At 41.4% G+C, this 25,523-nt stretch overlaps 2 protein-coding genes across 7 annotated transcripts; one reads left to right on the plus strand and one right to left on the minus strand.

Annotated features, from left to right (window-relative positions):
- Positions 1-878: 878 nt before the first annotated feature.
- LOC116977905 (transmembrane protein 205-like) lies at positions 879-8,793 on the minus strand. Of its 4 annotated transcripts, XM_033028780.1 has the most exons (5): positions 8,714-8,732; positions 6,678-6,767; positions 6,004-6,147; positions 3,393-3,556; positions 879-1,372 (listed from the first exon to the last, which is right to left on the minus strand). In XM_033028780.1, exons 3-5 carry the CDS (start codon positions 6,122-6,124, stop codon positions 1,070-1,072), a joined length of 588 nt encoding a protein of 195 aa, XP_032884671.1. In that variant the 5' UTR covers positions 6,125-6,147; positions 6,678-6,767; positions 8,714-8,732; the 3' UTR covers positions 879-1,069. The 4 variants fall into 4 exon arrangements, with proteins under 4 accessions (XP_032884671.1, XP_032884672.1, XP_032884669.1 ...); XM_033028781.1 differs by lacking the exon at positions 6,678-6,767 and having other exon boundaries at positions 8,714-8,793; XM_033028778.1 differs by lacking the exons at positions 6,678-6,767; positions 8,714-8,732 and adding an exon at positions 7,576-7,603.
- A 1,026-nt stretch (positions 8,794-9,819) lies between these two features.
- On the plus strand, positions 9,820-25,523 carry pigb (phosphatidylinositol glycan anchor biosynthesis class B). Of its 3 annotated transcripts, none has more exons than XM_033028782.1 (12): positions 9,823-10,111; positions 11,506-11,641; positions 12,214-12,331; positions 16,568-16,672; positions 18,365-18,495; positions 18,836-18,976; positions 21,297-21,348; positions 22,010-22,221; positions 22,852-22,916; positions 23,288-23,504; positions 24,253-24,433; positions 25,319-25,523. In XM_033028782.1, exons 1-12 carry the CDS (start codon positions 9,883-9,885, stop codon positions 25,439-25,441), a joined length of 1,710 nt encoding a protein of 569 aa, XP_032884673.1. In that variant the 5' UTR covers positions 9,823-9,882; the 3' UTR covers positions 25,442-25,523. The 3 variants fall into 3 exon arrangements, with proteins under 3 accessions (XP_032884676.1, XP_032884673.1, XP_032884674.1); XM_033028783.1 differs by having other exon boundaries at positions 9,824-10,105; XM_033028785.1 differs by lacking the exon at positions 18,836-18,976 and having other exon boundaries at positions 9,820-10,111.

A 25,523-nucleotide genomic window follows, 5' to 3' on the forward strand; every position in this document is an offset into this window, starting at 1 on the left:
AATCAGAGCATTGAGTATAGAAGTTGGGATGTAATGTTAAAATTGTACAAGGCATTGGTGAGGCCAATTCTGGAGTATGGTGTACAATTTTGGTCGCCTAATTATAGGAAGGATGTCAACAAAATAGAGAGAGTACAGAGGAGATTTACTAGAATGTTGCCTGGGTTTCAGCAACTAAGTTACAGAGAAAGGTTGAACAAGTTAGGGCTTTATTCTTTGGAGCGCAGAAGGTTAAGGGGGGACTTGATAGAGGTTTTTAAAATGATGAGAGGGATAGACAGAGTTGACGTGGAAAAGCTTTTCCCACTGAGAGTAGGGAAGATTCAAACAAGGGGACATGACTTGAGAATTAAGGGACTGAAGTTTAGGGGTAACATGAGGGGGAACTTCTTTACTCAGAGAGTGGTAGCTGTGTGGAATGAGCTTCCAGTGAAGGTGGTGGAGGCAGGTTCGTTTTTATCATTTAAAAATAAATTGGATAGTTATATGGATGGGAAAGGAATGGAGGGTTATGGTCTGAGCGCAGGTATATGGGACTAGGGGAGATTATGTGTTCGGCACGGACTAGAGGGGTCGAGATGGCCTGTTTCCGTGCTGTAATTGTTATATGGTTATATGAGAGAAGGCAGGTACAGGATACTGAGTTGGATGATCAGCCATGATCATATTGAATGGCAGTGCTGCTCGAAGGGCCGAATGGCCTACTCCTGCACCTATTTTCTATGTTTCTAAATTGTGAGGAAGGGAATGAAAGACCACATGCATACCCATCATTACACATTACCCTGGCAAGCAACAAAGACAGAGCTGGCCAGAAGAACTACCTCAATGATCCCAGCTGGCCTAAGTAATGCAATAAAATATTCTGAGTTCAAAGATTTTGGATTCACTTCTTTATTTACATGCTGTAGTTGTGCTGTTGATACTTAAAACAATAATGGTGGAGAGATCCATTTGGTTTGCTGTCCCCCAGTCAACAAGGCAGTGATTTACATTTCAAGTTCTGATTTAAAAATAAAACTTCTCCATATGTGTCACCATTCCTTTGGGTATTTTACTCTTACCATTTTTATAATCTGGATAAATTGGCTGCCATGTAGTACAAACTTATCCCATTACAAATAAGACAACACAGATTACATGAAGAGGAGACATTGTGATACAGTGCAAGTTGGTTAGAAAACGCCTTGTATTTGAGGTTGCTCTCTTTCAGCTGGTTGTAGGCCTCTCTGTTGGTTGACATTCCGATATCCTGACCAAGCCCACAACTCTTTTCAATCAGATGCATGTCGGCCATGATTTCAGAGGTTATCTGCCCAAACCATTGAGCGTTGAGTGCAGCAAAAGCCACACAAATGAACAAAATTATAATCTGTAAGAAAATGGCATAAACAGTATGAATCAGTACCTCTGACTAAAGTCGATTCCTACTCTGCTATCAATTTAATGAAGGGTAATATCTATTGTGGGTTACAAAGAGCACAGACATCTCACAGATGGATAACATTGCATATTTGACAAAAAAAAAAGCCCCCTAACAACTACTACTTAGGATATTAAATCCTCTTCAAAATAGACTGAGAATATAACATATCTGCATAGCTTGTTATGCATAGATAAGGTGCCATAACAGGCATCTGCAAGTGAGCAGACATAACTTAACAATTTACATTCTTCAACATGATTACTGCTGTCTACATAATAACAAAGCCCTCCACTATTTGTTTTAAAGGACAGTGTTAAAGATGCTCTGGATAGAATGACAGGTTTGCATACACTTCCCTCGCCCTCCAATAATGGACAGAAGTGGGCATTCCAGAAATTGGCAATAAATAAAAGTGCTTGTGTCCAGTCAAGAAATATAATAGAAACCTTCTAATATGAACTTGAACTTCCCAACTCAATGTCTGAAATAAAATCAGATACCAGAGTGCATTTCAACCACAGTAAAACAATTGGCTGTAATGGAGATCATCTCAGGACTCTAGAGACAAGACTGTTTTATTATCATATGTCCCAGATAGGACAATGGAATTCTTGCTTGCTGCAGCACAACAGAATATGTAAACATAATACATAACAGGAGAAGAAAAAAAGTTCAGTGTGTGTATATATACATGCACACATACTCAATCTCAATAAATAACAAATACAGTGCAATAATAATGATAATCTGTTGCATTTCAGTGCTTATTTGTTGTGTTTAATAGCCTGATGGCTGTAGGGAAGAAGCTGTTCCTGAACCTGGATGTTACAGTTTTCAGGCTTCTGTATCTTCCCGATAGCAATGGTGAAATGAGTGTGTGGCCAGGATGGTGTGGGTCTTTGATGATGTTGGCTGCCTTTTTGAAGCAGTGACTTTAATAGATCCCTTCGATGGTGGGGAGGTCAAAGTCGGTGATGGACTGGGCAGTGGTCACAACTTTTTGCAGTCTTTTCCGCTCCTGGACGTTCAAGTTGCCGAACCAGGCCACGGTGCAACCAGTCAGTATGCTCTAATAATAATAATAATGGATGGGATCTATATAGCGCCTTTCTAATACTCAAGGCGCTTTACATCACATTATTCATTCACTCCTCAGTCACACTCGGTGGTGGTAAGCTATTTCTGTAGCCACAGCTGCCCTGGGGCAGACTGACGGAAGCGTGGCTGCCATTCTGCGCCTACGGCCCCTCCGACCACCACCAATCACTCACACACATTCACACACAGGCAAAGGTGGGTGAAGTGTCTTGCCCAAGGGCACAACGACAGTATACACTCCAAGCGGGATTCGAACCGGCCACCTTCCGGTCGCCAGCCGAACACTTAGCCCATTGTGCCATCTGTCGTCCCGATGACGCTCTCTACTGTGCACCTGTAGAAGTTCAGGAGAATTCTCTTTGACATGCCGAATCTCCATAATCTTCTCAGGAAGTAGAGTCGCTGATGTGCATTCTTTATAATTGCATCAGTGTGCTGGGTCCAGGAAAGATCTTCGGAAATATGCACGCCCAGGAACTTGAAGTTTTTGACCCTCTCCACCATCGTTCCATTGATATAAACAGGATTGTAGGTCCTCATCCTTCCCCTTCCAAAGTCCACAATCAGTTCCTTGGTTTTACTGATGTTGAGAGCCAGGTTGTTGTGCTGGCACTATTTGGTCAATCGGTCGATTGACCACAAAGGCAAGGAAAATGAGCTGCACCCCTGCACCACTCGCAACGTGAAGTTACATACAGACCTTGTGCACGATTCAAACTCACAATGAAAAAAAATGGAATGAGCAAGATCCAGCTCCACAATTGAAAAGAGACTTCTATGGACATCATTCCCAATGCTACCCGTCTTTGCATTCATTACATATTCATTATAAATCACTTATGCAGTTGATCAGTACTGTGCATGGTACCTGAAATGTCTCCTCTTCGTTTAACCGTTCACTGGGATGATGCAGCGCAAAGATGATTAAGTTAAAGAATGCGCAGGCACACCCTAGGTGAAAGTAGGATGGAAAGAGTTTGCTCTGGATGAAGCCAAACGTGTGTCTGGTGAGATTGCTGCCCATGATAAAACCTGCAGAACGGAACAATGATATTAACTCTGAGGAGAACATTCAAAACGGACAGTTGCTTCTAATAGTAAAGGGAGACCCTACAGCCCCCCCACTGCCATACCTCCCCATCCCCCCACTATCACCACACCGCCCCAACCCATCATCACCAACTAGTCAGAAAAATGATGTCTTATGCTATTTTCATTGTAAGTGCGATAGTGAAGAAGATAAATGCAATTACCCATGAATAACCTTCAATGCTTACATTGAAAAAAGTCAAGTACCTTGGCGGGTCAGGCAGCATACGTTCATAAGTGATAGGAGCATAATTTGGCCCATCAAGTCTACTCCGCCATTCAATCATGGCTGATCTATCTTTCCCCTCTTAACCCCATTCTCCTGCCTTCTCCCCATAACATCTAACACCCATGCTAATCAAGAAGCATCTCTGGCGAACATGGATAGGTGGTGTTTCGTGACGGGACCCTTCAGACTGATTGTAGTGGGGGAGAGGAAAGCTGGAAGAGAAGGGGGCAGGACAAAGCCTGGGAAGTGATAGGTAATGCAAGGGGAGGAGGTGGGGTTTTATAGGCAGATGATTGGACAAAGGCCAGAGATGAAAAGACAAAAGGTGCAGGATGAGGATTGGTATTGCAAATTGTGAAGCTAGAGGAAGGAATGTTGGTTGAGTGGGGGGGGGGGGGGGGGGAAGAGGGGAGAAATTGATGCACGTCAAGTGGGGTACAGGGGAGAGGAGTGGTTAGCTGGAGAATTTAATGTTCATGCCATTGGATTGTAGGTTACCAAAGTGGAATATGAGGTGTTGCTTCTCCAGGCTGCGTGTGGCTTCACTCGAGCAATGGAGGAGGCCCAGGACAGAAAGATCAGTATGGGAATGGGAGGAGGACTTTAAATAGTTAGCAACCGAGAGATCCGGTAGGCCTTGGTGGACCAAGCACAAGAGTTCGGTGAAGCAGTCACTGACCCTACGCTTAGTCTCACTGGTGTAAAGGTGGCAACATTGAGAATGCAGTAGATGAGCTTCGAGGAGGTGCATGTGAACTTCTGTCTCATTTGGAAGGACTGCTCGGGTCCCTGGATTGATGTGGGGGAGAAGCTATAGGGACAGATGTTGCATCTCCTGCAGTTGCTGGGATAAATAACTGAAGGGTGGAAATGAATTAGTGAACCAAGGAGATGTGGAGGGGGTGGTCTGTGTGGAAGGCGGAAAGGGATGTGGATGGGAAGATGTGACTGGCGGTGGGATATTGTTGGAGTTGGCAGGTAATGATGTGATGGATGCAGAAGCTGATGAGGTGAAAGGTGAAGACCAGGTGAACTATCCTTGTTCCATCTGGGGGTAGTGAGAGCAGAACTTCAGAACACTGAGGTGACGTATGTGAGGGATCCATCTATGACAGCGGGGGGGGGGGTGGAAGGGGTGGACTATTACTAAAAGAAAAGACATCTGACGTACTAGAATGAAAAGTCTAATCTTGGGAGCAGACGTGGGGATAGAGAAATTGAGGGTACGGGATGGCGTCTTTGCAAGAGGCAGGGTGTGAGGAGGTGTAGTCTAGATAATTAGCTCTTAGGGCTAGCTGAGTCAAAGGGTATGAGGAGAAGGCAGGAACTGTGGATGTCCGTGGATTTGTAGTAGATGCTAATCGATAATCTGTTCCCTGTGATGGAATTAGAGAGATCAGAAAAGGGTTCAGAGGTGTCAGAGATAGTACAAGTGAATTGAGAGCATGGTAAAGTTAACTAAATCAACCAGGAACCAAGATGTTCCTCTAGGACTTAATGTAACACTTCATAACCTCAGCACCATTCAAATCAAAGCAATACACTTGATTGCTACCCTATTAACCCTAAACATTGATTGGAATACAGTGGTGTGTAAGAAAGAACTGCAGATACTGGGAACATCAAAGATAGACAAAGATGCTGGAGAAAGTTGGTTTGCAGTCTATACTGGCTACAAAATATATTGCAATTATTCACTTTGGCTATTTTGACAGCACCCTCCGCCAAGCAGGATAAGGCAGCCAATAAACAAGAACACCAACATCCTGACACAGTTACTCACCATGCTCACTTATGTTGCTGTTTTTTTGACATTGGTCTAAATCCTGGAAATCCCTACCCAAAAGCACAGTGGAAATACCTTCAGCAGAATGATTGCAGTATTTTTTGAAAAAGCAGCTAATCAAAGAATCTTCATGGATAGTTCGCCATGAGCAATAAATTGTGGTCTGGTCAGTAAAGCCCTGATTCTGAAATTAATTTTTAAAAAGTCCCTGAGAAGGACAAGCTGCTTTCTTAAACTACTGGAGTCCCTCTTGTGAAGGTCTTCCACAGTACTATTGGCTAATTCCAGCAAAACTTTGTCCATTGTTGGGGCTCTACCTGAAACAAGTCACAATTCTCGAAAGGAATTGGTGCAGCAAAGAGGAAAGACACCTACCGGATATAAATGTCACCCATATCTGCATCCCCCAGAATGTGGACAGGAAAATCAGGTGCAGAAGTTTTGCAAGTGTTGTGGTCTCTCCCTCAGCAGCCATGGCAATTGGCACAGATGACATTAATAGGCAAGGTAGATTAAAACCTACATCAAGTTTAAAAAAAACCCAGAAAGACCATGGAGAAAGAAAATCAAATTACATGCAAGATGATCTCCAACAATGTATGGTTAGCAGAATACAAAATATGATGTGGTGGCTGTGCCACTGGTTATTGTTAGCATCCCACCTGAATTAGGAAATGGATTCTAGCTGGATTCTCAGATTGGTTGGAGACAGGTTTTCAGTCTCACAAGGTAAGATAGGCATGTTCATATCCCACCCACAACATCCATTCACCCTAACCCAAATGCTTTTCCCCCCCGTTTCAGTTACCCAGCCTACTTTTTTACAGTCCAATTAACTAATCTTTCTGTTATAAAACAGGAGCATTTATATGCAAAGTTAACCCATTTTATTTTTTTTAGATTCTGTTAAACCTGCAAAGACACAACAAGGAAAGATTTTAGCTTCCATTTAATAGAAGCCCTTGTATTTCAAAACGGTTAGATGGCACTCAGCACATTTGTGTGGACAAATCACAATAGAAAGCATATTAACAAAAGCATTTGCTTACATTCAGTCAACAAAGTAGCAAATGCCAGGCTGAATTTATGCCATTGCTGTCATCGTACTTTCAGTGTATCGAATAGCACCCTCCCAGCTTCTGAGATGAACACAGCAGAAAGGATACCAACCAGGATTTTTGGAAGGGATTATTAACTAGTCGCTGGTTAGTTGTTGCTAAATTTATTTGTTATTAGTGATTTCTGCGATTATACAACAGTTTGGTACTTTGCACCATTGCAAAAGTCAATAGGAGAGTGGTGTTTGCAACATTTAGTTTGCTGTTCTCTTGCGAAAGGGAGGACAGGATTCACAGGAACTACATTTCATTCACTGTTACTAGAGTTCAGTTGGCAGAGGTGGCTCATGATTTTGCCAGAATTACTAGTTTTGCTGTGGAGCAGAATGTCTGATCACAGATGTAGCATTGTGGGCATGGTACACCATTTATGTGCTGGCACTCAAAAGAAACACTCCTGAACATATAGCGTGTGGTTGACCATAAATAATCAACTCATGGAACTTGAGAGGTTGGTATTGCCCTCTTTCCGTTGTAGTCCACTGCACAAGCTACATCTGAGCATTATAGGATTTCAAAAGGTAGCCAGTAGCCAGCATGGGATACTTACCTATGACATGATGACAACGCTGGTATACAATTCATACACAGTTGACAACCCCATTACCATACAAAATGTAACAGAGCAAACCACTGGCATGCTGAATTACTTCCCTGTATTGTTCAGGAGGAGACCCAAAGTATTCAGTGGAGTGCATGACCAGATTTAAGATAGACTGCTACACAACTGGAGGACAGACACATAACTTACCACCAAGTAAGCAGCAAAGGAGACCGAGGTAGAAATCTAGAGAAGTTTTTTCTCACTTGGCAGTCCACAAGTACTCACCCAAGTGTGACATTAGTAACAGCTATCGCAATTCCCCATTCACCAACATCCCATATCTAACATACTCCGAGTGTGGTGTACACTGGATGATGTGACCGTCGTGCTTGACTGGATGGCAGTATGAGCTTCCAGCGAAAGTGGATATGAAGTTTGCAGCAGTGCAAAAATGTGGCGGAGTACATATATTATTATATAAAGTCCTGACTGAGAGATGGTAGGTAAATCTTTTTTTTTCTCCTTGCATATATCCTCGTGAACATCTGCTTAAAGTTGTGTATTCATTCTGTGGGCTTCAGAGCTTCGGGAGAAGTTAAGTGAACAAATGCAGTTACAAGAATTTGTTTTGACAACTATCGTCACAGCTGGGACTTTGATCGTCTAACAAGTGCTTGCAACTTTTAGTTTAAGGTAGACCATATTTCTTAGGGATTGAATTCCGGAACTTCCATGGTCAGGTTTTGTCACATATTTTGCTTTATACATCAACAATTAATTAAGTGATGTGGCATTGGTTAACGGGCTGGACTAGTGATTTAAGAATATCGTGTATTCTGGTGTGTTCATTATGGGAAGCGATCCAATAGTACGAACGCAACATTCTCGAATTTGACTACGTTCGCTCTTAGATGACTATTGACCAAGTACAGACAAAGTGTCTGCACTTGGTCAATAGACTTTGGACAGGCAACTCGAAATTATGGTGAGCTGTGCTTTAAGTATGATCTTGGTGAAGTTAATGGGTGCAGGGGAGGAAATGTCTGAAACGTTTGCTGGGGACGATCGATGTTTCGCGGCGACTGCTTCAGTACAACGTTAGATCTGTGACTCACATAAAATAAACAATACAAACTTTAACAAAACTAGTAAGTTTGCATTCACTAACTTTCTCCAAAACAAGGAAATTTCCAATCCCCCCTTAACAGATACGTCGTTCAAAGACTGTTTCAGGTGTAGCTTTTTGTCTCTAAATCTAAAAAAATAGATTTTTAAGATGAAATATTTATGGATGAATCACTTGCATTTAAGGGGAAAAAAAGATTTAGCAATTTCTAACACTCGGTCAAGAAATATATTCTTAAAGTTGCATTTGGCACGTAAACAAGCATTTTATCAAGCTTTTGAGGGAGTAAGGACTTACCCACTAACTCCTGTCCTGGGATCCCCGCTATAGACCATCGCTCTCAACCCACTCTCATCCCAGCCCAACGACACTCTGATTGGTTCAGGGGCTCAATGACGTTTCTCAAGGCGGAGCCAATCAGGTCAGGCCAGTGACGCTCTATTAGGAATCTGCGCATGCGCGGTGAGAAGCAGCATCATGGGATTTGTAGTCTTTCATAAGGTCATTAGTGATAGGAGCTGAATTAGGCCGTTCGGCCCATCGAGTCCATTCACCCATTCAACCATGGCTGATCTATCTCTCCCTCTCAATCCCATTCTCCTGCCTTCTCCCCATAACCTCTGACGCCTGTACTAATCAATAATCTATCTATTTCTGCCTTAAGAGTATCCACTGACTTGGCCTCCACAGCCTTCTGTGGCAAAGAATTCCACAAATTCACCAACCTCTGCCTAAAGAAATCCCTCCTCATGTACTTCCTAAAACAACATCATTTGATTCTGAGGTTTTAACCTCTACTCCTAGACTCTCCAACTAGTGAAAACATCCTATCTACATCCACTCTATCCAAGCCTTTCACTATTCTGTACATTTCAATGACCTCCCTCCCGCCCGCCCCCATTCATCTAAACTCCAACGAGTACAGACCATATGTTATATGTTGACCCAGTCATTGCTGGATCGTTCTCGTAAACCGTCTCTGGACCCTCTCCATGCTCGCCAGCGCCAGCGCATTATTCCTCAGATATTGGTGCAGGAAGGAACTGCAGATGCTGGTTTAAACCGAAGCTACACAACATGCTGTAGTAACTCAGTGGACCAGGCAGCATCTCTAGTGAGAAGGAATGGGTGACGATTTCGACTGAGTCGACTGAGCTTACTCCAGTATCCACAAAACACCAAATGCGTTCTGTCCATTGCCTATGAAGCCTCTGTTTTAGAGTAAAGACTAGGGAGCTCAAACCTATTTGGGATTGTAATCGTTTAAATGTGTTTTAATTCATTCAGCTCGAAATGGTTATAGTGGGACGAGAGAGCAGGTGAGAGAGAACTGTCGTGCTCAGGAGCGGCCTGCATCAAAGATCCTATAGCGGAGCTCTGCTATAGGATCTTTGGCCTGCATGGCCCTGTCCGAGGGCGCCGCCTCCCCCGGCCCAGCAGGAGGAGCTCCCCGGCCGAGGGCGGAGATGGCGCCTCCCCCGGGCCCAGCACCTGCGCGCTGGAGAGGACGGCGGCGGGGTCCGGAAGCCGAGGGAAGAGGCGCTGAATGGAGAGCAGGAGTCGGCATGGAGAAGCTCAGGAGCAGTTTATTTCGGGCCCGGCGGTCCGCTGCTTCAGAGCCCGTCAGACTGAGAAAAAGAAAATCGACGCTGTATGCTGCAGAATGCTCCAACTCTGAGCAGGGACGAGGTACAGGTTGTGCAGATAGTTCGGTGTATTATCCTGTGTTCACTTCACTGCAGCTCTCTGCAAATTATAACTACTTCTGTTCCCACATTGCACCTGACGTGTGGTGCACTTCCAACGTTTTCCGTTTTTATTTATGTATTTTATTTCTATTCGTTTTTTTGTTCACAACCAAAAGGGGAATGTTCTTACTGATGTTCTTACTGATACACCATTGAAATAGACCACCACTTCCAGGCTGACCACTGGGCATCTTGCAGTGTTAATCGCATCCCTTTAGCACTTGGCTGCGAGCCGACTGAACCTAGGCGATGTAAGTGCTTACCTAAGCACTTCTAAAATGCAGTATGCGACCCTGCTATCATCACAACTGTAGGGTAGTGCATTCAAGGTATTTGCCACTCTCTGGGTTTAAAAAAAAAGTAGCATTCAGATCCCCCCTAAATCTCGCCCCCAATCCCCATACCCTAACACAGACTTTAGTTTTGCCTGCCTCAGATATGGATCTGAGTTTCTGCAGTTTACCCTAGCTATACCCTTATAATTGTATATATCTAATTCATGTCTTCTCTTCTTAAGGTGGTCCGCTGTCCAAAAAACAAAATTATTCTGTCTTGAATGTCCTTACAATTGAAATGATGCATCCAGGCAGAATCATGTGGAATTTCCTCTGGTGCTCTCTCCAGCACTATGGCATTTTACAGATAGTAGGTAGTACTCCAGCTGAGATCTGACTAGTATTTTATAAAGTTGGAGCAAAACCTGTTTATGCATTAAGTACCCTGATTAATGAAAGCCACTAACCCTTATGCCTTAATCACATTATCTACATGTACATCCAACTTCAAGAATTGTTGTACATGCACACTAAGGTCTCTCTGTTCCTCAGTACTCCCGAGGGCCCTGCAATTCGTGATGTATGTCCTAATCTCATTAGTGCTAAAATGTTGTATTTATTCAGATTAAACTTCTGTCTGCCATTTTTCAGCCTATTTCACTGACTTATTGTCACCATCCTGTAACCTTCAATGCTATTGACAGCTCCACCAATTTTTGTTATCCTTGAACATACTGATTATACCACCTACATCATGTGTGCTCAATGTTATCCAATTAGTCACAATGACGTTTTTCCAGTGAATAGTAACATTGCCAGAAAGTAGCTGAGGAAAGAGTAGGTTTCCTCCCAAACTAAAAAGGTAATTTATACGTGGAGTGTGGGGTTAAGAGCAGTATCCTAAATGAATACTTGTAATGGGATATTCACTCTTTAAATCATTCAAGCTCTGGAGTGACTGGAGTTCTGTCTCCATTGGGTAAACACATCTGGACGGATTGACTTATTTATTTTGCTGCTTTATATATTTTGTAATTGTCTTTTTTCTGTCTTTTTTTAAACACAGGATTATTTGGTCCAAACACCTATTTAATTATATTCTCAGTAGCTTTAAGGTCTGTGAACTGCCTTCTGGTCCAGACTAGCTTTGTTCCAGATGAGTACTGGCAGACGCTCGAAGTTGCTCACAACATGGTCTTCAAATATCCTTTGGGTTTACTAACTAAATGCATAATGGAAAACAAAAAGTTTTGGCTCTTCATCACAAATATGCCAATTGTTTGAACGTGAGGGATTTTGCACATATTTTGCATCTTGTCGAGGTGCATTACTTATATATGATCTTCACGTGAGATTAAAAACTGAACCATATTTCCTTCGCTCCATAGATGCTGCCTCAGCCGCTGAGTTTCTCCAGCATTTTTGTCTACCTTCGATTTTCCAGCATCTGCAATTCCTTCTTAAACGTACACCAAATTCCTCAGTTCTTTGGTGAAAGCAATTTTTCTGTAGATTGTAACATACAAATCAGGAGCAGGGCCCCTCATGCATGCTTGGTCATTTAAAAAGATGAAGGCTGATATGAAAGTAACCTTGCTCCACGTTTCCATCGAACTATGATAATCTTTCACCTTGCTTAACAAATATCAATCTACTGCTGCCTTAAAACCTAAAGGGCCGAGTGCCCTAATTTTCCTGCTCTTAATTCATGTTTGTCGTGCTCATGTTTTGATGATCAATATCATTCTTTTTATAATATTCTTAACTTTCTCAAGTATGGTTATTTAACCTGGGAATGGAAAGAAAAGCTCCGAGGCTACACCTACCCATTGATTTTTGCAAGCTTCTATAAATTGTTGCAAATATTCAAGAAGGATACAGTACAACTGCTGGTAAGAATAAAACAGTTGCTTTTGACTAATCAGACACATCTCAAATGAGATTTATGTTATTGAAATACAGGGAAACCTATTGGCAAAACTATCATTCAATTTGGAGACCTATCTGTATTTCTCCTGATTGGATCAATGTAGTGAATGACACAGTGTCGGAGGAGCCATTGGGCCCATTCCGCCTGCCCCAGTACTTTTGCCAAATTATGCAATTAGTCCTATTCTTGTTCATTGCTTATATTAATATTTATTTTCTCCAGAAAATTATTAAATCCACATTGAATATTGACATTGATTCATTCTCCACTCCCTGTCAGGCAACACATTCCAGATCACAACAAATTATTGGTTTAGTTTGAAAATACAGTTCCTTTGTTTTGCTTCTAGTTCTTTTGCCAGTTGCATTCTTTTGCCAGTTGTCACTTAATGATTCTCATTAAAACAAATCAAGGATGGATATAAGTTGAACATTAATTTAAAATCATCACCATTGCAAGACATTTATCCTGAACATTCTGTTTTCACCTTCCACTTTCCTTTTCACGCTGTGCTTCAAAGCTTAGACAAGTGCAGTGGTCAGGGTATTGTTTGATTTTTTTTTCTGTCTGCCGCCATGCTTGAGACATTAAGATTTAGAACATTTTAAACTAAATAGCGGTGGGGGGAGGGGCCGAGCCGTCAAAGGGGAAGTATAAGGATGGAGTTAAAGGGAAAGAGAGTACAGTAAAAGCTACGAAAGACACTCCAATTAATGGGACGGAAAGTTCAAGAAGGGTTAAGAGAGTAAGGTCAGGTGAAATAGGAACCGGTGTGAGAGGGGAGATGAATACCAAATTAAAAGTGTTAGATATGAATGCGCGAAGTATAAGAAATGAAGTGGATATGGTTGGGGCTCAGAGATTGGTAGTTTTGATGTTGCGGGAATTACAGAGACATGACGGCAAGAGGATCGGAGTTGGGAACTGAATATTCAGGGTTATAGGTCCTATCTAAAAGACTGACGGGTGGGCAGAGGGGGTGGGGTAGCTCTGTTGGTAAGGAATGAAATTCAGTCCTTTGCGAGGGGTGACATAGAATCAGAAGATGTAGAGTCAATGTGGATAGAACTGAGAAATTGTAAGGGCAAAAAGACTCCAATAGGAGTTATCTACAGGCCCCCAAACAATAGCCTGGATACAGGATGCAAGTTGCATCAGGAGTTAAAATTGGCATGTAGCGAAGGTAATGCTACGGTGGTTATGGGAGATTTCAATATGCAGGTAGACGGGAAAATTAGTTATGTACTGGACCCCAAGAAAGGGAGTTTGCAGAGTGCTCCGAGATGGATCCTTAGAGCAGTTTGTACTGGAGCCAACCAGGGAGAAGGCAATTCTGGATTTGGTATTGTGTAATGAACCGGATTTGATAAGCGAACTCAAGGTAAAGGAACCATTAGGAGGTAGTGACCATAATATGATAAGTTTTAATCTGTAATTTGAGAGGGAGAAGGTAAAATCAGAAGTGTCAGTATTACAGTCGATCAAAGGGGACTATGGAGGCATGAGGGAGGAGCTGGCCAAAGTTGATTGGAAAGGCACCCTAGCAGGGATGATGGTGGAACAGCAATGGCAGGAACTTCTGGGAATAATCCAGAAGTTGCAAGATCATTTCACTCCAAAGAGGAGGAAATATTCTAAGGGAAGTAAGAGGCAACCGTGGGTGATAAGGGAAGTCAAGGACAGTATAAAACTAAAAGAGAAGATGTATAACAGAAAAGATGAGCGGGCAGCCAGAGGATTGGGACACTTTTAAAGAACAACAGAAGGTAACTAAAAAGGCAATATGGGGAGCAAGGAAGGAGTACAAAGGTAAGGCAGCGAAGAATATAAAGGAGGATAGTAAAAGCTTCTTTAGGTATGTGAGAAGGAAAAGATTAGTTAAGACAAATGTGGTTCCCTTGAAGACAGAAACAGGTGAATTTATAATGGGGAACAAGGAAATGGCAGACGAGTTGAACAGATACTTTGGTTCTGTCTTCACTAAGTAAGACAGAACCAATCTCCCAGATGTACTGGGGGACAGGGGTTCTAGTGTGACGGAGGAACTGAAGGAAATTCACATTAGTCAGGAAATGGTGTTGGGTAGACTGAAGGGACTGAAGGCTGATAAATCTCTCGGGCCTGGTGGTCTGCATCCTGGTGTACTCAAGGAGGTGGCTCTAGAAATTGAGGATGCATTGGTGATCATTTTCCAATGTTCTATAGATACTGGATCAGTTCCTGAGGATTGGAGGGTAGCTAATGTTATCCCACTTTTTAAGAAAGGAGGGTGGAGAAAAGCAGGGAATTATGGACCAGTTAGCCTGACATCTGGGGAAGATGCTGGAGTCAATTAATAAAGATGTAATAGTGGCGTATTTGGATAGCAGTAACGGGATCGGTCCAAGTCAGCATGGATTTACGAAGGGAAAATCTTGCTTGACTAATCTTCTAGAATTTTTTGAGGATGTAATGTAAAATGAATAAGGGAGAGCCAGTGGATGTAGTGTATCTGGACATTCAGAAAACATTTGATAAGGTCCCACACGGGAGATTAGTGGGCAAAAATAGAGCACATGGTATTGGTCGTAGGGCATTGACATGGATAAAAAAATTGGTTGGCAGACAGGAAACAAAGAGTAGGAATTAACGGGTCCGTTTCAGAATGGCAGGTAGTGACTAGTAGGGTGCCGCAAGGCTCAGTGCTGGGACCGCAGCTATTTACGATATTTATTAATGATTTAGATGAAGGAACTAAAAGTAACATTAGCAAATTTGCAGATGACACAAAGCTGGGTGACAGTGTAAGCTATGAAGAGGATGCAGGGTGACTTGGATAGGTTGGGTGAGTGGGCAATGCATGGTAGATGTAGTATAATATGAATATTTGGTGGCAAGAACAAGAAGGCAGATTATTATCTGAATGGGTCAGATTAGGAAAAGGGGAAGTGCAACAAGACCTGTGTGTCCTTGTACATCAGTCACGGAAAGTAAGCATGCAGGTACAGTAGGCAGTGAAGAAAGCTAATGGTATGTTGGCCTTCATAACAAGAGGATTTGAGTATAGAAGCAAAGAGATCCTTCTGCAGTTGTACAGGGCTCTGGTGAGACCACACCTGGAGTATTGTGCAGCATAAGTTCACAAGGATGGCGGGACTGTCATATGATGAAAGAATGGAACGACTGTGCTTGTATTCACTGGAATTTAGGAGGATGAGAGGAGATCTTATAGAAACATATAAAATTATTAAGGGATTGGACAGGGTAGATGCAGGAAAAATGTTCCCGTGGTTGGGGGAGCCCAGAACCAGGGACCACAGTTTAAGAATAAGGGGTAGAGCATTTTGAACTGATATGAGGAAAAACTTTTTCACCTAGAGTTGTGAATTTGTGGAATTTCTCTGTCACAGAAGGCAGTGGAGGAAATTCACTGGATGCATTCAAAAGAGAGTTAGATAGAGCTCTTAGGGCTAGTGGAATCAAGGGATATGGGGAGTAGGCAGAAACGGGGTACTGATTGTGGATGATTAGCCATGATCACATTGAATGGCGGTGCCGGCTCGAAGTGCCGAATGGCCAACTCCTGCACCTATTTTCTATGTATCTAGCTGAAATCTTTAAAGCACAAATTGGACCATGCCCTGCAAGATACCGAGGATTGAAATAATTCAAACTATATGCAGAAGGTCCCATTTGTACCTGGTATCAATTTGCTAGCAGTGCAGTTTTCACATCTTTGAGAGAGCAGAAATAAGACCAGGGTAGGGTGACCCTCATTAAGTATCCCCTTCCCCTCAGCTGACTTTGATCCATTCTTCATTTTCCTTGAGCTTCGTCCCCTTTGATCTCGCGTTTTCACATCTTACTATTCCATATCTCTAGTCCCTGACTCTCAGTCTGAAGAAGGGTCTCGAACAGAAAACAGAATTGTCACTCATTCCTTCTTTCCTGAGATGCTGCCTGCCCAGTTGAGTTACTACAGCATTTTGTGTCTATCTTTGGCGTAAACCACCATCTGCAGTTCCTTCCTACTCATTAAGATTCATATATCTGTACACTGTGGATGGCTCATTTCCGCTGACTGGTTAGCATGCAACAAAAGCTTTTCACTGTACCTCGGTGCACACGACAATAAACAAACTCAAACTCAAATTACAATTTGCATCAGAAATGTGCCCTCTGGTATAAACTGTCAGTAAACATGTATTGTGTTTTGCAGATCTGGGTTCCTCGACTGGTCCAGTCTTTTCTGGCAGCACTGGCCGATGTAACATTATACTGCGTAGTGAAAAAACAGGCAAATGAAGAGGTTGCAAAGTGGGTGGTAAGCTGTTTGCATATTTTTATTTTCTTATTATTGATGTAGAAAAAAATCCTGATGAATCCAGCTTGTGTGTGAGAATCAAAAATGCTGAACGTGGAGGAATTTCTATGGAAAAAGTACTTGATGACTCAGTATTTCTTTCTGACATAAAAAGTGACATTTGGCCCATCGGGTCCATGCTGGCTCTGTAAATAATAATAATTTCGGTAAATTATTACTGAAGCACAATCCTAGATCAAATGCAAAGTGGATAGAAATAGCCCATTGAGACTGCAAGAGACAGCAGGTTTTTGCACCATTTTCAAAGTCCATGCTACAGATAGCCATAAAGGCCTGTTGTCCTGGCAGCAGGGGCTCCAGCTGTTGGCTCAATATTGATCGTCCAGCGAACTGTTGTCCCTCTCCTCGCCCGGCCACCCTCAGCTTTTGTGCCCCAGGGGCGCCTCCTGCAGTTGGCCTTGAGGGCGCACAAAGACCCACTTACTGGCCCTTTGTTATCTCCGCCATGGCCACTTCCTGCACTCTCTTTGACGAGCAGGGGCCAGGATCGGTTTTCAGGTTCTGCGGCTGGTGAGCCAAGCCGGCAGCTGGGGGATAGCCACAGCCTGACGATCATCCTGTCTCGCAGCCCGACGAACATTGAATTATCTAACAATATGCCCCCCCCTTTTCCTCCCTCACCCCTCCCCTTTGCCCCACCTGGGCTCACAACCTATCTCTTCCCTCCCCTTTCAACACGATGTATTCTCCAACTTCACAATTCACATCTCTTCAATCCTTTTGTCTTGCACCTTTTTTCATCTCTGGCCTTTGTCCAACCATCTGTCTATCAAAACCTCACCTTGCTTTTGTTCATCTATTACCTGCCACACTTTGTTTTGCCCCTCCCCTCCGCTCACCCCCAGAATCAGCCTGAAGAAGAATCCTGACCCGAAACGTCACCTCTCCGTGTTCTCCAGAGATACTGCCTGACCCGCTGAGTTACTCCTTTGTGCCTTTTTTTTAAAATAAGCCGGCATCTGCAGTTCCTTGTTTCTACAATGGAGGTCAGGATGCAACCAAAATGGCTGAAGCTATGATATACCACCACTACCTGCTCCGCTACCCTGATGTAGATTGTATCTATAGTTCTTGGCATAACAACCAAATTATAATGTGAGGGCACTTATTCTTTGGACAAACTGACAAACTTTTGGAACCATGTATTAGAAAAATAAAAGCAAATTCTAACTGTTTGTGTGCTATGAACGCTAATAAAACTATTACCAAACCAAAAGTGAGATAGAAATGGGTATGAATTTGTAATTCATTGCAATTTCAATGAATTATTTAAGAGGGACATACTGTTTAGGAGCACTCACTAGTGCTGTTTCATTTACCCCTTTCTTTAACAGGATTATTGCGAATACGTCAACATTTTTGCAATGCACTATCAAATCAAGATGACTATGGTATTAACATTTCTGGTTTCAGATTTCATTGAATAATTTATTCAATTTAACAACATTGCAGGTTTAAGTTACTTTTATGTACCAGATGAATGGATGGCAACTCGTAATATTTGCAGATTATGTTTAAAGCTTGCCATAGGTGTCTTGCCAATTTTAAGAAAAAACAAAATATTTGGGTGTGTAGAAAGTGACTATGTGAATTTGATGAATATTAATTTTTTGTTTTGTTTATTTCTTCTAGTACTTCTCTCAACTGTGTTCCTGGTTCACATGGTATTGCAGTACGCGAACTATTACAAATAGCATGGAAGCTGTTCTAACTAGTTTTATATTTTATTACTACCCTCTTCAGGGTACAAAGACTGGAAGCAGGTCAGGAAAATGTTCGATTATTCTAATTTTGGTTTAAATGCCAGAAGTGCTGCCTGACACACTGAGTTACTCCAGCACATTGTGTCCATCTTCGGTATAGACCAGCATCTGCAGTTCCTTTCTACACAGCTTAATCGTTGTGCTACCCCATCTGTAAATTATGATTGAACAGTGGAGTTCATCTAACAAGATGGGACCTTAATAAATTTGAATAGGGAAGCAATATCTAATGCTGAAAGATGGGATAAGGCTAAAGTAATGCTTTTTATATTTGTGAAAGAATTTTGAGGCTGCTTTGGGTAAGTCTCCTGCATCTGATTTTATATTTTTCTATTCACAGTTCGAAATATCTCGCTTTGACTGCGTTTGCATTTGTTGTGCGTCCCACTGCAGTCATTCTTTGGCTGCCACTGTTGTTTTCTCATTTCTGGCAAGAAGCGAAGAAACTGGATCTGCTCTTGTACAAATGTCTACCAGCTGGGTATGTAAAGAGAAGGGAGGAGTTCCCTTCATATCGTTCGGACACCTACGATTTGAGACACATTATAAGGCACATTATACACAAGAGCCCATTCTGTCATTTTTGCTGTTGAATACTGTAACAAAACAAAATGATTTCACTGCTAAGACATTAAAAGTGCATTCATGATAAGATCAGTGCTTATTCTGGAAATGAAAAGGATAAACATTACAAGAGTTGTTGACGAAATGATCAATGGTAAAATCTCATGATGGGAGAAGCTTGATTCGAATGGAAGGATTAACTTTTGGTAGAGATATTTATAAAATTGTTATTAACTAATTATTAGTCACGCATGAGGTATTGGTAGACTGGAATAATGTTATGCCATTATTTAAAAAAAGCCTGTAAGGACAAGTCACGGGAGCTATAAGATAGATACAAAATGTTGGAGTAATTCAGCAAGTCAGATAGCATCTCTGGAAAAAAGAATATGTGGTGTTTCAGGTTAGAACCCTTCTTCAGTCTCTTTTTAGTGTAGGTAAAGGGAGTTGAAAAGTTGACATGGTCTCACTGATTTCCAGTGTACTTGAGACACACTAATTGTTTCCCTACTTAATTTCCTCACTATCCCATGTTCATGGCTCTGAATTATTTCTGGTATAGCTGAAATTAATTGAGTGTAGCCCAGATATGCAAAGTGATACTTCAGTGAAGATCTTTTTTCTAATCTCTTTATGTAGGTGTCACTGATATGGTTATACATTTATTGCCTCATCCTAAATATCCTGGAGAAGGTGGTGCCCTGTGCTGCTAGATAGAAGTGCCAGTGACAATGGAGGAGCAAGGAACGATCTGTAACAATAGCAGCCCAGGCAACTCTTTACTATTTCAAATCATGTCTTTGGGTCACTCCTATGTAGGAACTGTACCCTTTGCTGGAATGTCCAGGAACTTGACCTATTAAGTTCCACCAGCTGCATAGTGGCTCAACCGGTAGCGCCGGGTGCCTCACATTGCCTGAGACCTGAGTTCAATCCTGACCTTGGTGCTATCTGTGTGGAGTTTGCATGTTCTCCCCGTGACCGTGTGGGTTTCCTCCCACACCGCAAAGATGTGCTTGTTTGTTGGTTAATTGGTCTCTAAATAGCAGCACAAGAAACACTTTACTATTTCAGTGTAGGGAGTGGATGAGAAAGTGAGATAACATAGAACTACTGTGAACGGGTGATCGATGGTCAGTGTGGACTTGGTGGTCCGAAGGACTTGTTTCCATGCTGTATCTCTAAACTAAATTTGATTTTTGACTTAAGACAGAAACATATTGCTGGAGTAATGCAGCGGGTCAGGCAGCATCTCTGGAGAAAAGGAATAGGTGACGTTTTGGGTCAGAACCCTTCTTCAGAACGAAAGATAGAGGTGGGGGTTGAGGGGTGGTGTGGGAAACTGGAGGTGAGAAAAGGACAACAAATTGGGGCTGGTAACCGATGACCTCAGGATGGGTGGAGTTCATAATCGCCTATTGTTGGCTGGGGAAGATGTGCTACCGGGAGAGATATAAGGATGCGAACAGTGGAACTCGTTGGACAACGGGGGTGGAGTGGGGGCGCAGACCCGCTGAATTACTCCAGCATTTTGTGTCTATCTTCGGAATAAACCAGCATCTGCAGTTCCTTACTACATATAGATTTTTGATTTGATGGAAATTATTCACTCTGCAGTTGTACTTAGGATTCCGCCTCCCTCACTTATATGGCTTACTCTTTGCGGGAATCTTACCCAGCTTTGAATTAGACTCATCCTAAGAGGTGACCTCTGAAATCATTAGTTACAGAGCTAAACAAGTCTGGATTTTTACACACAAAATCAAATTCCTCAATGCAGGTCCAAGTCTTTTATCCTCTTGCAAATGTCCAGAAGGATGGTTACCTAGGACATGTAATTATTTCTCACTGCTGGTAGCAGAAATCTTAAGAAATAGAAGAGTACTTCTGATTCCCCTGTGGAATATTTACAATTTTAAACATCTTGTGAAGGGAACTATTCCCATTGCACATTGTGTACGTTTTGTTGGCGGGTCCCTGTCACCAATCTTCTAGAAATACTATTATTTTGCAGAAACGCTCAGCAGCTGGTTACCATGGTTACCATGGTTTATAGGACATATATAATTCTGCTGTTGCACCCCAGGTTATGATTTTGTACGGTGATGCACAAAAACAGTATGCACTGCCTCTCGAGGACTTCAGGCCAATGTGGCCATTGGTTTTAAGATTGGTCTAATAAATGTATTTTCCCCCAAAATGTTTTTTTTCCCATTGTTATTATGTTCATTTTGCAGATGCTTGTCACTGGGGTTTTCACTGATCGTTGACCGAATATTTTATGGTGAGGTGGGCATTTTTCATGCTTTTGAAAAAAATAGATTTGTGTTGGAATTTGAGGTGTTCCTGAGTAGCTAATCAGTCTTAATTTTAATGACCTGCACCTCCTTTGGAAAAAAAATCTAATGCACAACTTGTATATTTTTTTTAATTTCCAGCTAAATAAATTATTCTTGTTTTTTTTTAAGTGAAATGTCTTTTGGTGTTAAATGGTACGATTTAACGAGGCTATAAAATAGGTTCCTTTACTCCTGCCTTTAATCTGGCTGTGAGTAAACTGGGTAAATAGAGAGAGGATTATAGTCCATTGTCTCATTAATTTATTTATCCTAACTATATTAATTTGTATCTGTGAAAATAGAACTATGCACCCCTGCTTAGATTTGCCTTAAAGGGATGAATGAAACTCCTTGTATTCGGAAATAAAAAGGACAAGAAATATAAACTGAGATGTTAATTTAACCAATTTTGAGTAGAAAATATACTGGGGTGGGGTGACCTTGGATATTTGAGTTCATTCCTCCTTGTTAGTATATATCTTGTATTATTCTGTAAGCATTAAATGTAATTATATGTAATATGCTAATACTAACAATTAATTCCTGTAAATCTTTGATTTTCCCCTCTTTCCCCCCCCCCCCCCCCGCTCTCATTCCCTCACACATTTCAGTGGGTTGTCGTTCAGTGGAATTTCCTCAGGTTCAATGTAATTCAGAACTTGGGATCATTCTATGGCTCTCATTCTTGGCACTGGTACTTCACTCAAGGATTTCCTGTCATCATGGGAACACATCTGCCATTCTTCATTCATGGATGTCTTTTGGTGCCCAAGAAGAACAGAATTTTATTAATTGCAGTTCTTTGGACAATTATTGTATATAGGTGCGTACCTCCATGTGTAAAGAAAAGTGACTAAGTGACAACTAAAACCAGAACCATTAAAGAAACATAGAAAATAGGTGCAGGAGTAGGCCATGGCTGATCATCGAAAATCAGTACCCTGTTCCTTCTTTCTTCCAAATCCCTTGATTCCGTTAGCCCTAAGAGCAAAATATAACAATCTCTTGAAATATCCAGTGAATTGGCCTCCACTTCCTTCTGTGGCAGAGAATTCCACAGTTCCTAAACATAGTTATACAAACCATTTATCTTTCACCATCCACTTCAGATTTGTACTGGAGTAATCCACTGCTAAGAAGCCTTGCATGACCTTGGGAATCCCAAACAGGATTTGATACCAATTAAAAAAAAAAAAAAAAGTTTGGTACCAAAAATGCAGGTTGAGAATATAGTCACTGTATTAATATAGAAAATATGGTCATAAAATGCCACCAACTGTAGTTAATAGCCCAAATATATCTAGGATATTTTTTGAGGGATTAATAGGAGCTGATATACCAGGAGATGTACTGTTGATGCACTGTTATACAGCCTTATTAAGTTCATCCACATGTTATTTTATTTCCTGCCATTCAGAATGCCTATCAGTTACAAAACTGTCCTTTATTACAGCTTCATAAGCCATAAAGAATTCAGATTTATTTATCCGGCAATGCCCATCTGCATGGTATTTTGTGGTATGTATTCTGTTGATAATTTTACCTTGAGAAAATAACCACTTGTGTAACTTCTGTTCATTTATAAAAACAATTAACTTTAAAAGTTTTCCACAAAAAGAATGTGGTTTTGAAAAGTATAGATTGGATGAACAATTTAAATAAATAATGGCCCTGATAATGTGATCAATTCCGCATGCTTGGCCTTGATAGCTGACTTCAAAAAGCTGTCCATAAAGATCTCTGTGTGGATGTTTGTTGGGCCTTTATATTTTCTACTCTTTCTATAAGAAAATGTGATTTATTTATTTATTTTTTAAACAATCATTAACACGTATTAAATGTTTACTTTTCCCTTTTCTCCCCACACCCAACCCACCAATTTATGTCAGGCTATTCACTCGCTAATTTAAAAATTTGGAAGAAACGAGCAGTCAGTTTTCTGTTTCTTTCCAACGTGTGCCTAGTTCTATATACTGGATTAATTCATCAGCGTGGGACACTAGATGTAATGCAATATGCTCAAAAACTCTGCACGAACACCCAGCTGGAGAAAGAAGAGCCCTCTTTGTTCTTTCTGATGCCTTGCCATTCAACACCATTCTACAGGTATGCTAAGTATGTAAATTCAAGTTAAGAATGGTGAGCGTTTGAGTACTGGAACAATGAAATTTTTACTTGCTGCAGCTTTACAGGCACGTGAATGCAACAACACGACAAATAAATATACAATAAATTACCGGTTGTACAAGTTAACCAAACCAGAACAATGTGAGTTGAAGTAACTGGTGCAACCTTTGACAAGGTCCATTGTCAATAAAAATATAGACAATAGGTGCAGGAGTAGGCTGTTCGGCCCTTCGAGCCAGCACCGCCATTCACTGTGATCATGGCTGATCATCCACAATCAGTACCCTGTTCCTGCCTTCTCCCCATATCCCCTGACTCTGCTATCTTTAAGAGCTCTATCTAACTCTCTCTTGAAAGCATCCAGAGAATTGGCCTCCACTGCCTTCTGAGGCAGATAATTCCACAGATTCACAACTCTGGGTGAAAAAGTTTTTCCTCATTTCCGTTCTAAATAGCCAACCCCTTATTCAGTTTACTATCGTGGTCAGGGTTATGCAGGGTGGTGCAAGAGCCTGATGGTTGATTAAAGAAGCTGTTCTTGAACCTTTCTCAGGCTTCTGTACCTTCTTCCCAATGGTAGCAGCAAGAATAGAGTGTGGATGGGAATGGGTCTTCAAGTATTTTTCACAACTGGGAAAAGTCATTACATCACTAATCAGATAAAGAAGTAATACTCCTTCCAATTTGTGCATGATGTTTAAATATTTGTTCTTTCTTGCTTCGCCAGTTACGTTCATTGCCCAATAAAAATGCACTTTCTGGAATGCCCTCCGGACCTGAGTGGAAACAATACCTACATTGATGAAGCTGACTTATTTTTCAAGGAGCCCCTTACGTGGCTGAACATAAGATTTTCTGCTCAGGCCTCCCTTCCCACTCATCTCGTAATTTTCAATGTCTTGGAACAGGTATGCACACACTTGTTTTTGTCCCTGTCTTGAATTGGCCAGTGTTATAGAGGATGTGGGTTGCCCAGTTTATCATTACATGTCTTGCCAATGAGCAGTATTTCCCAATAATAAAGATGAAGTACTATAATATTCTAAATTGACATTGTAGAATCCTGCCAGATTATTCAAATTTAGAAAAATATTTGGTTTGGTGTTTCTATTAGAGTAGGGGAATGGGAAACCAAAGATTAATGGTTAGAACTCAACGGTTGGAATTCAATCAAATTTGTCATGCAGGATATGCCCATGATATAACCATGTAAAATGTCTTTGATTAGTCAGTCTTTTCAAGTGATCACTAATGCTCTCCGTCAAAATATTTCCCATACCTTCCCTACCACTGATGTTAGACTTGCAGGTCTCTCGTTGCCAGGCTTTTCTGCTGACTTTCTTGAAAATGGGGACCACCTTTGCTGTCCTCCAGCCATCTGGTTGTCATCTTGATCGGTAAGGGCAACAAAAGTTATGGAGAGAAGGCAGGAAAATGGGGTTGAGAGCGAATAATAGAACAGCCATGTTTGAATGGCAGAACAGATATGACGTTGAATGGCTAAACTATGCTCCTATGTGTTAATGGTCTTATGGTATCTGACTTGTGACTAAATTTAAAAATCACAGACAACGTCCCAGCAATCTCTTTCTTTTGCCTCCTGTAGCAGTCTAGGATAAATCCCATCCAGTTCTATGGATTAATCCACCTTTACAACCACCAAAGCATTTAGCTTCTCTTTATTTATGAACACATTCCTGTTAACATCATTGTAAAGTTGATTAAAAAAGTGTTGAGTCTATTGTGTTTTTTGCATCATCTAACCTCATTATTTTGCTTCTTTGTCTTCAAAGAACATTGAACCATTCCTAAGGACCAAAAGCTACATAAAAGTAGCAACATTTTTTCATACTCATGTGCCAGAGGGCCGAACAGGAAGCCATATTCATGTATTTGAAAGAAAAATGAATGGATAATAGGTGATTCAAAACATTTAAATGTGTACATAGATGTATCTACTGTTGTAATTGTTTTTTATAAATCTGTTTCCTCTTCAAA

The sequence above is a fragment of the Amblyraja radiata genome, chromosome 10 (genome assembly GCF_010909765.2).
Source record: "Amblyraja radiata isolate CabotCenter1 chromosome 10, sAmbRad1.1.pri, whole genome shotgun sequence".
Taxonomy (NCBI): Eukaryota; Metazoa; Chordata; class Chondrichthyes; order Rajiformes; family Rajidae; genus Amblyraja; species Amblyraja radiata.

Coding starts and splice junctions, on each gene's coding strand:
- LOC116977905 (XM_033028778.1), bottom strand. Junction 3,557..6,003: donor ATGGGTGACATTTATATCCG/GTAGGTGTCTTT, acceptor TCCGTTCTGCAG/GTTTTATCATGGGCAGCAAT. Junction 1,373..3,392: donor ACGAAGAGGAGACATTTCAG/GTACCATGCACA, acceptor ATTTTCTTACAG/ATTATAATTTTGTTCATTTG.
- pigb (XM_033028782.1), top strand. CDS start 9,883: ATGGCGCCTCCCCCGGGCCCAGCACCTGCGCGCTGGAGAGGACGGCGG. Junction 16,673..18,364: donor AAGAGGTTGCAAAGTGGGTG/GTAAGCTGTTTG, acceptor TATTTCTTCTAG/TACTTCTCTCAACTGTGTTC. Junction 22,222..22,851: donor TGGACAATTATTGTATATAG/GTGCGTACCTCC, acceptor CCTTTATTACAG/CTTCATAAGCCATAAAGAAT.